Source organism: Tupaia chinensis, unplaced genomic scaffold (genome assembly GCF_000334495.1).
Source record: "Tupaia chinensis unplaced genomic scaffold, TupChi_1.0 Scaffold149922_1, whole genome shotgun sequence".
In the NCBI taxonomy this organism is placed as follows: Eukaryota; Metazoa; Chordata; class Mammalia; order Scandentia; family Tupaiidae; genus Tupaia; species Tupaia belangeri.
The window spans coordinates 727140-737943 of NW_006209766.1; the positions used below are offsets into that span (position 1 = coordinate 727140).

The 10804-nt window shown below is 53.4% G+C and overlaps 1 protein-coding gene across 1 annotated transcript; it reads left to right on the forward strand.

Annotated features, from left to right (window-relative positions):
- The first annotated feature begins 1124 nt into the window (after nt 1-1124).
- SCN1B (sodium voltage-gated channel beta subunit 1) lies at nt 1125-10797 on the forward strand. The gene is made up of 5 exons (XM_014585447.2): nt 1125-1317; nt 2316-2556; nt 9801-9942; nt 10534-10605; nt 10688-10797. The coding sequence occupies exons 1-4, from the start codon at nt 1210-1212 to the stop codon at nt 10598-10600; spliced, it is 558 nt and encodes a 185-aa protein (XP_014440933.2). The 5' UTR covers nt 1125-1209; the 3' UTR covers nt 10601-10605; nt 10688-10797.
- The last annotated feature ends 7 nt before the right edge of the window (nt 10798-10804 follow it).

The window sequence follows — 10804 nt, forward strand, 5'->3', positions numbered from 1 at the left end:
GGGGGGGGGGGGGGGAGGGTAAAGTGAGAGACAGAGTGAGGGGTTGTTAGAGAGAGACTTAGGAGTCTGAGCGGCAGAGAGCGAGAATCGAACTTAAGTGGAGATGAAGAGATGAGGAGGAGAGAAGAAGACAAGGAGAGTCTGGGATGGAGTTTAAAAAAGAAGTCACCTGGAAAGGTGGAGACAGATGGAGAGCAGACACAAGGTCGGGGGACCTTTGGAGAGACCCCCTAAGAGGGATAAAGTGGAGAGAAACCAGGAGGTGAGTGAGAAGTCCTGACTGTCATTGGAGGAAGAAATCCAGGGACAGAAAGAGACCCAGGACTGGAAGGAGGGAGATGCAGCGTTAGCTGGTGAGCGAACTGTGGGAGCCAGGACAGAGGTGACAGTAACTGTGTGAAGGGGCCCAAAGAGACTGGAATCCAGTGGGGTGCAAAGGCCCTGAGGCAGGAAGGAGCTTGGTGAGTTGAAGATTCTAATGGGGGTGAGGTGGAGACCTGGAGGGGAAGGAGCCTGGGGAGGAGAGCTCAGAAGCAGGGCAAGTGTGTGTGTGTGTGTGTGTGTGTGTGTGTGTGTTGTGTGTGTGCGCGCTCACACAGGGGCTTATGGCGCTGGAGAGTAGGGCCAGAGTGTGGGTCTCGCCTGGTTGCAGTGCCCACCTCCTCCTCTGAGGCCTTCCTTCTCCCAAGTCATCTCTCTTGGGGCTGGCTGGGCAGTTGCACGGTGGAATTGATTCTGCCACTTTGAACTTAGAACACAGTCGCAATTCTAGTCCCACCACCTAGATGCTCTGCTATCCTGGCCAAGAGACCTTACGAAGACAGGGTCCTGGGGTAGCCAAGACTCTAAGTCACTGACAGCCCTTCTCACGGGATCCCCTGTGTGCCACGGGGGACTGGGCTTTCTCTAACTTCTGGAATCTGCTCAATAACTGCTGGAAGCAAAGATGCTCCTTTCTCAACAAACAGAGGGAGGGAAACAGGTTCAGAGAAGAGGAGTAGCTTTGCCAAGGTCACACCGCGTGCACCAGTGCTGCGTCCCGTCCTGTCGATCCGCGATTATAATGGAAGGGAAGCTAACAGCCAGCAAGCCTGGCATCGCCCAGGGGGGTGGGTGCTCCTGCTCACCCTGAGCCCTGCTATCCCTGCAGTGTCCTCAGCCTCAGGGGGCTGCGTGGAGGTGGACTCTGAGACTGAGGCCGTGTATGGGATGACCTTCAAAATTCTGTGCATCTCCTGCAAGCGCCGCAGCGAGACCACCGCAGAGACCTTCACCGAGTGGACCTTCCGCCAAAAGGGGACGGAGGAGTTTGTCAAGGTGTGTGAGGGCCTGGCGGGGACGTGGGGGTGGGGTGGGGTCTGTTTGTTTTTTTACAACGCGCGGTCACTGACGACCTGGACTCAGATTCTGGCTCCACCACTGACCCCCTAGTGACCTTTGGCAAGTCACTGAGCTTCAATGCCTCGTCTGTAAAGATGGTCCCTGGCTCTGAGGTTTATGTGGAGTCCCATGAGTTGATGCACCTGTCCCACGGCTGGCGTGAAATAAATGTCACTGGAATTGTTGGGTGTGAGCGAAACTGTCTTGAGTAGGCATCAAAGACGAAAAGCAAGGTGTTTTGTTTTTTGTTTTTTTGCTACAGGGCACATGTGCTCACTGGAGAGAGACACAGAGGTGAAGGGGAGTGAGAAATCATCCCCTAGGCCAAATGGCCACACCACAATCTCTTCTCCATTCTCCTCTTAGGACTTTGGGCACACACGTACATGCACCCGGTGTGTTTGTCAAGCCATCGAGTCCGGGACTCCCACTCTGTAGTCTGCCGTGTGGGATCCAGCACCTTAACCACCATGCCACCTGGCTGGCTCTGAGAAGCAGACTTTTTTTTTTTTAACCTCCTTTACTGTGTGTGTATTTTGAATTATGTACGGGAGGCCATGCAACCTTTTACAATCTGCTGGAGAACTGGGGTCTCCAATAATAGCTGGGGTCAGGCTGTCTCGGTCCCCATTAGAGGACTCTGCCCCATGTCTGGTGTCTGGGGAAGAATCACAGGGAACAGGGACTGGACGGGGCTGTGGGGCTTTGGAGGGTGACAAGAGTGCGTGTATAATATATGTGTGTCTCAGGGCTAGAGGCATAACCAGGGTCTGGGGCAGCCCAGGCACCCCTGAGCCCCCTCGCCTGCTTGAAGTCAAAGTGCCTGAGCCCCTGCGTGTGCCATCGTGTCTCTGTGTGTCAGGGTAGGGGCCAGGACTGGGGCCAGGACGGGGGAGACAGGTCCAGGCAATGACTCCTCCCACCACTGCCCCAAGATCCTGCGCTACGAGAACGAGGTGCTACAGCTGGAGGAGGACGAGCGCTTCGAAGGCCGTGTGGTGTGGAATGGCAGCCGGGGCACCAAGGACCTGCAGGACCTGTCCATCTTCATCACCAATGTCACCTACAACCACTCAGGTGACTACGAGTGCCACGTCTACCGCCTGCTCTTCTTCGAGAACTATGAGCACAACACCAGCGTCGTCAAAAAGATCCACCTGGAGGTGGTGGACAAAGGTGAGCCTGCCCTGCCTGTCCCTTTGCCCTTGTCACCCACCGGCCATCCAGATGGAGGGACAGATGGCAGGTAGGGAACAGGTTGGCTCCACGCCTGGGCCAGCCAACTGCCCACAGCAGCAGGGGGACCAGCACCTCCTCCACTGCAGCTCCGGCCTCCATTCCCCTTCAGTCCATGGAGAGGAGGTTACAGTAGGCCTCCCACTCCTACATCCTGGGTGGAAAACTCAGTGCTGTCACCTGTGCTGTGTGACCTCCGGCAGGTGCCGCCTGTCTCTGAGCCAAAGGGTTGTCCTGTAGGAGATAGAGATGTACCAGTGTCTACCCTCAGGGTGTCGTTTGAGCCATTCCTGTTTCACGGAGGGTGTGGGGCGTGTTCACAGTGCTGGGCGTCAGCGGCTGGTCCGTGCAGCTCACAGCAAGTGTGGCGTGGGGTGAGGGCAGCGGCTCTGACGGTCCTGCAGCCTTGGCCTGCCTCCCTCTGTCATGTGGGGTAAGAAATAGGAGAGGGCTGGCAGAGCAGGCTCCTCCTGTCCCACTGGGCTCCGACCACCAGCAGCCTGGCTGCGTGTGCGGCCTGGCACGTGTGGGTTCTGACTCAGCAGATCTGGGGGGTCATCGGGGCAGGTCTGGGGCTCCACTGTGAGTGAGCAGCAAGGGACTCATGCGTTTTTGAATTGTTTCAGCCTTTTGGCTTCAGCTGGTGAGGAGTGAAGGAGGTCCACCCTTCTCTCAGCCAACCTGAGCAGCATAAATTGGAATTTTCCAGAGCCTTATGGCCCATTGGCTTAGAGAGTCAAGCAGATATCCCAGGCTCTGAGCCAACAAAGAGCCATAGCAAGCACACCAGTCCCTGGGGGCCCACTGTGCGCGCACCCCATCCCGGTGAACGCACATTGCCCTTCATTTTTTGTGAGCCGGCTGCCGGCCTGGGTGCCTCACGCAGAGTCCCCCGTCGAATCCTCCTACCCGCCGTGTGGGGTAGGAACTCTTACTAGGCCCGTTTTCCAGATGCGGAAACCATGGTTCAGGGAGGGAAGACTATGTAGCTAAGATCACACTGCTGGGACCTGCATTTGAACCCAGCTGCTCCTCCTGACTGACTGCCATTTTTGTTCTTGGCATGACTCACTGCACTCTGTGTTGTCAGCCAGAGCCTGCGGTCTCATCGTTAGCATTTTTACGTCCATTATCAAAGTGGCACAGCGGAATGCAATTCAGGACCGTGTCTGAGCTGCTCTCGAGTGGATGGCGTGAAACCACGTGGGTTTCATGGGCGGGTGGTCATCGATGGACAGAGAAAAGGAGCCTTGACTGTGTAAGGTGGTGGCACGGGACAGAGTTGCCCAAATGCTGGGCCTTACCAAAACCTGTGGAATCCCTCCTTCCCAAGTCAGTGCCGAGGAGGAGGAGAGGGCAGGATGCCATTCGCTCACCCAGGTTCTTTCCCTCTTGTTGCTCAGCCCTGGCTCAAGATGTGGTTCTCATCTGCAGGGCAGGGGAAAAGTAGAGGTGGAGGGTGGGGAGCTCACATCTGCCCCAGGAGAGACTCTCACTTCCTTAAACATTATCCTTCCTGGGACCAGCAGATGGCATAGTGTTTAAGGCACTGGACTCCCACATGGTCAACTGCAGTTGGAGTCCCAGATCTGGCACTTGAAACTCAGGCCAGGCACATGTGCATGCGTGCCCAAAATCCTGAGAGGAGAATGGGAGAAAAGGGATTGCAGTGTGGCCATTTCCCCTGGGCCATTCCCCCTGATTTCTCACTTTCTGTCTCTCTTGTCTCTCTTTGTCTCTCTGGCAGGCACATGTGCCCTGTAGCAAAAATCTCTCATTATCATCCCTATTACCTCCAGAGCCTGGAAGGCCCTGTGTTTTTAACAATATTTACCATCATGTGGAGTTTTTTTTTTTAAAGTAATTATTTATTTTATTATTTATTTATTCATTCGTTGAGTTTTTACTTTGACCAGAAAGAGACAGAGGGTGAGAGTGAGAGAGAGGAAGTGAGAAAGCAAGCCACCAGGTCCAGGACTCGAACCCCAGTTGGCCATGTGGGAGTGTCCAGCGCCTTACCCACCACGCCACCCACTGGTCCCAAGAAACAGGGTCTTGACCCTGCATTCACCCCCAGCCTCAGCCAGCCCTGGATCATGGACACCTGTGTGTGCCTGGTATGCTCCGGGAAGTCTCTGGGTCCCAGCCTGTGACCTCTCCATGTGAGGCAGTCCCAGGGTTGCATTTTCTCACTGTGCCATTGTCTCGTCCAAACATGGAGCCTTATGTTGTCTTCCCAGGGTCTGTGTTCCCAGCATTATCCACTATAGTCTAGTGGTTTTTTTATGCACCGTATTATACTGTTGCCTTTTTAACGTTACCTGCTATAGTGTAGCATGCTGTGTTATACTATATACTATACTGAGTATTTTTTCTTTCTGAAAAAAATTATTTGATTTTATTTGTTATTGTTTTAAGAATTATTTTATATTTAACTTTATTTATTTATTTGTTTATTTATTTTAATTTGAACAGAGAGGGACAGAGAGAGAGAAGAAAAGTGGAAAAGCAAGTCACCTGGTCTGGAACTTGAACTCCAGTTGGCCATGTGGGAGTCCAGTGCCCTTAGCCACCATGCCACCTGCTGGTCCCTGTTATTTTTTTAAAAAATTTGCTATAAGGCATGTGTACTCACCAGACAGAGATGAGAGAAAGAGACAGTGAGAAAGCAAGCCACTAGGTCCAGGACTTGAACCATGGTTGGCCATGTGGGAGTCCAGTGCCTTAACCACCATGCCACCTGCTGGCCCCAATATACTATACTGTATACTGTTTTAACATTGTCAAATAGACGACAGTAATTTTATCATAGTCCATCATATGGCACTTTTTTTTTTTTGGAGAGGTTTTTGCTATAGGGTGCGTGCACTCGCCAGACAGACAGAGTGAGACAGAGAGACAGAAAGTGAGAAATCACCCCCAGGGGGGATGGTCACGCCGCAATCCCTTCTCTTCCATTCTCCTCTCGGGATCTTGGGCACGCACGCACATGCATCTGGCGTGAGTTTTAAGCCACCGGGTCCGGGACGCGAACCGCGGTCAACTACATGGGAGTCCAGCGACATAGCCATTACGCTAACTGCTGGTCCCATATGGCACTATTTTTAATCCCTACTACCTCCAGAGCCTAGAAGGCTCTGTGTTTTTAACAATATTTACAATATTTTGAATGTTTCACATTTTTATCATTACCTACCATGCTATGTTATGGTGTCTAAAAATACTATAGATCATATTGTATTTTGTTTTGTTTGTTTGTTTTTTAGGTTTTAGCCATAGAATGCATGTACTTGCTGGAGAAAGACAGAGAGGGAAAGTGAAAAATCATCCCCCGGGGGGATGACCACACTATAATCCCTCCTCTTCCATTCTCCTCTCAGAATTTTGGGCATGCATGCACACATACCCGGCATGATTTTCAAGCTACTGGGTCCAGGACTTGAACTGTGGTCAGCCTTGTGGGAGTTTAGTGCCTTAACCTTCACTCCTGGCCCCCATACTGTATTTTTTTTTAACATTACTTGCTATACTGTGGCATAGTCTTTTTTTTTTTTTTTTTGGAGAGGTTTTTGCTATAGGGTACGCATGCTCGCCAGACAGACAGACAGAGACAGAAGCAGGAAATCATTCCCCAGGGGGGTTTCCTCGCTGCAATCCCTTCTCCTCCATTCTCCTCTCAGGATACTGGGCATGCACGCACACGCACCCAGCATGAGTTCAAGCCACCGGGTCCGGGACTCGAACCGCGGTCGACTATGTGGGAGTTCAGTGACATAGCCATGACACTAACTGCTGGTCCCCACACTGTAGTATTTTAACAAGACTCATTTTTACACGACAGGGTTTATGTGTGTGTTATCCGTGATACTGTATTCTTAGCAATGCCTGCCATCCCGGTTTTTGAAAAGTACCATTTCTACTACCTTCCTGCACGTGCAGCATTCCCCACTGACCTACCCGTGTCGCCCCTGGTAATGACCACTGAGGAGTAAGCTCCTTTCCAAGGGAGAGGGCAGTGGGTCTTGATGATAAGAACGTCCCTCACCTGGCAGAGGTGTTGCAGCTGCTGAGATCGCCCACTCAAGGTGGGAGCAGGCAGATGAGGACGGAGGGGACAATGACGCTATTTTGGGTACACAGTAAGAGTGAAAAATGTCTCAAGGTGCAGAGTGCCGGAGGCTGGTGAGAAATCAGCCCACAGAGGTACCTCTGGGGCTCCAGGTCTGGGGGCTCCCAAGTGAAGCTCTTAGAGGGTTTGGAGTTTTTTGAAGATATGAAAGGAAACTCCAGAGAAGGTCACACTTTTGTGTGACCCCATAAGAAGCTTCCCTCTGCCCCAGCTTCTCATCTGTAAAGCAGGGGTAACTGCCACGGGATGTCTGTGTGGGCCGACGGCGACGGCTCCTGGAATACGCCCGCTACCACGAAATCTCTCCTGGGCTGTCAAGGGCTCACAGAGCAGATTAAGGCTCAGAGCCTGCAGTCCGTTACACTCAGGGCTGAATCCTGGGTCCTCAAGTCCAGTCCTCACTGTGCGTCCTTGCCCCAGCACCTTCCCTTCTCGAGGCCTCAGTGTCCTTGTCTGGAGAACGGGCTACAGACCCATGCCTATCCCCATCCTAATCTGTTTGGGCGAGCAGGAGTCAAAATGCCAGGCAGGAGGACAGGCGATAACACCTAGCTCTGTCCGGGCATTGCGTTCCAGCCGCAGGGGCGAGAATTCCCAAGGCCACGCTTTATCCAATACGTATCCAACTCTGCGTGGTTTCTGAGGCCAGTGGATGTGGAAAGCCACGACAAGCCTCTCCGTAGGGCTGTTTTGAGGAGCCAGGGAGACACTCAGATAAAGAACTTAACACAGAACCTGCTTGAGAGCGGACACCCGCTGCGTGCGATGCATTGACATTGTCTATTGCAGGTGGTGTAGTGGTTAGGGCACAGGACTCCCACATGACCGACTGTGGTTTGAGTCTTGGACCTGGCAGCTTGGGACTCATGCTGGGCGTGTGTGTGCGTCTGTGTGTGTGTGTGTGTGCCGAGAATCCCAAGAGAAGGAGGGAGAAGGGATTGCTGTGTGGCTATCCCCCCGAGGGGGCCATCTCTCACTTTCTCTCTGTCTCTCCGGCAAGTGCACGCACCCTATAGCAAAAATCTCTCTTTAAAAAAAAAAGAAAAAGAAAAAGAAAAGATGTCTGTGGAAGGAACAAATGAAAGAATAAACAAAGAAATGAGTGAGATGCAGAACCCTGTTCTAGCTCCTCCTGCAGAGAATAGGGCGTGGGGGATGGGAGGGACCTTCCAGCCCAGCACCCTCCCTCACTCCCTCACGCTGGCCCAGAAAGCTGAGAGGCCATCTGCACAGGGTGGAGCAGCAGAGAGCGTGCCCCGCTTAAGGGGATGGAGAGACCACGTGAGGACAGCAAGGTGGGGGTGGGGGGAATGAGGTCCCGCCCGTCCGGGAGGGGCCAGGAATACAGGATGGACACCTGCAAAATCCGGCCATGGACGCCAGAGTGGCCTTCAACTCTGGTCCCCTGGCAGGACACACTCCCTTTACAGTTTAAATTTAGGCTCAAAAAGGGAAGCTGGGGACAGCCAGGGCCGGCGCCGCAGAAAGGATGAGGGTTTCCAGAAAACAGGCAGCACTTAGGCAGCGCTGGCTGTGTTTACCCAAGCGTGTTATGGAGGTTAACTCACTTCCTCTCCCCTGTGAGAAGATGTGCATCCTATCGTTCCCATTTTACAGAGGGGGAACGGAGGCTCAGAGAGGTGGCTTTATCTGCCTAAGGTCACACAGCTAGTCAGAGGCTGAGCCAAGATTCCAACCCTGACAGTCTGGCCCCGGATCACTTACTCTTAACCGTTATGCTATAGTGCCCCCATTATAACAGTGACAATACTATTAACATTAGGGAACATTTGCTGGGTGCTATTTATTGGTCAAGCACCATTCGAAGGATTTTCTTTTCATTGCTACAGGGCATGTGTGCTCATTAGAAAAGGCGGGAAGAGAGAGGGAGAAAGCAACCCCCATAGGGCTGTGATCACTCCACGATCGTTTTTTCTTCATTTCACCATCCTTCCAGGATTTGGGGCATGTGCCCGCATGCGCCCAGCATGTTTTTCAAGCTTCTGGCCCTAGGATCAGACAGTGGTCAACCATATGGGATTGACTCTCTAAGTACCGCCCTTAGCCACTGTATGGCAGGCTGGCCCTATTCTTAGGATTTTTCTTTTTTTTTTGAGAGGTTTTTGTTTTAGGGCATGTGTGCTCACCAGAAAGACAGAGACAGAAAGTGAGAAATCACCCCCCAGGGGGGATGGCCGTGCCACAATCCCTTCTCCTCCATTCTCCTCTCAGGATCTTGGGCACGCACGCACATGCGCCCTGCGTGAGTTTAAGCCACCGGGTCTGGGACTCGAACTGTAGTCGATTACATGGGAGTCCAGCGACGGAGGCACTACACCATCTGGCTGCTCCCTATTAAGATTTTTAAAGCTTCTTCAGTTCTTGTCACCCTCCCATGGAGGAAGTATTATGGTTATCAGCCTTTTACAGTTGGCAAATAGGAGGCTCAGGAGACTGAGTACTTACTTGCCCAAGGTCCCACAGCTGGTAAAGTGGCAGAGCCAGGACTTGAAACAGAACCTGGTGTGCAGAGCTACAGCTTTTAGCCACTTTGCCCAACAGCCTCTGGGATGACACAGAAGTACCCTCAAGTTACTTGGGGAGACAGGTTTAGAGTAATCCCCAGGCCTATCCAAGGCTGTTTTTTGCCTTTTTTTAGAGAGAGATTTTGCTATAGGGCACGTGTGTTTGCCAGAGAGACAGAAAGCGAGAAATCATCTCCCAGGGCGATGACCACACCACAGTCCCTTCTCCTCCAGTCTCCTCTCAGGATTTGGGGCACACACACACACAGCGTGAGTTTTAAGCCACTGGGTCCAGGACTCAAACTGAGATCGACTACATGGAGTGCAGCGATGTAACCGGTCCGCCATCTGCTGTTCCCCAAGGCTAGTTACGAATAATCGCAGCAATAGTGAGGACACTATCGTACTTGGGGGCCAGGCCCAGGGAGGGCAGGCCTCTTGCCAGGCTCACACAGCAAATGCGCTGCACCCTTGGGCTGTTGCACCCTCTGAGTGGGGGCTCCGCCGACTCCTTCGCCTTGCGCCTGCAGCCAACAGAGACATGGCATCCATCGTGTCCGAGATCATGATGTACGTGCTCATCGTGGTGTTGACCATATGGCTGGTGGCAGAGATGGTTTACTGCTACAAGAAGATTGCCGCCGCCACGGAGGCTGCCGCACAAGAGAATGCGTGAGTGGGGTCGGGGAGGGAGAGGCAAGGTGCCCCGGGGCACCATGGGGCTTCCCGGGGGGAGTGTGAACTGTGTGGTGGAGGGTGCCAGCTGTGTCTGTCCTCCCCACAGGGGAGAGTTTGTTTCCAGAGTAAAAGCAAACAGGGACTGGCAATTAACGTAACGGCTATGTCGCTGGACTCCCACGTAGTCGACCGTGGTTCGTGTCCCGGACCCAGTGGCTTAAAACTCACACCGGGCGCATGTGCGTGCGTGCCCAAGATCCCGAGAGGAGAGTGGAGGAGAAGGGATTGCAGCGTGGCCATCCCCCCTTGGGGGTGATTTCTCGCTTTCTGTCTCTCTGTCTCTCTGTCTCTCTGTCTGGCCAGCGCACATGCCCTAAGCAAAAACCTCTCCAAAAAAAACCCAAGCAAAGAGGCGGTAGCCCCTTCCTTCCCTGCAGCCCTATAGGGGTCCAGCCCGTGGCCCCTCCTGTCCCTTTGTTAGGAGCCCTGTGTACCTGGGGCAAAGACCGCCACCTGCCTCAGTCTCCTGGGGGTGGGGCCACAGCAATCATGGGGTCACTGTACACCTGGCTCTCCCCTCCACAGCTCGGAATACCTGGCCATCACCTCAGAAAGCAAAGAGAACTGTACGGGTGTCCAGGTGGCCGAATAGCCCTGGTAAGTGGGGAGCCAGGGGTGGGCGTCTGGGAGGGTTTCGGCTCGCTGGGTCCCTAATGCCTTCTCTCTCTATCCCCCTTAGGCCCTGGGCTCCGCCTCATGGAAGAGCCAGCCCTAGTGGGGAACCCCCAGGCACAGCCTGCCCCAACCCCGGGGGGGTTGGCCATCCCTGGGCCTCCACACGCCTCAGAGGCCTGCC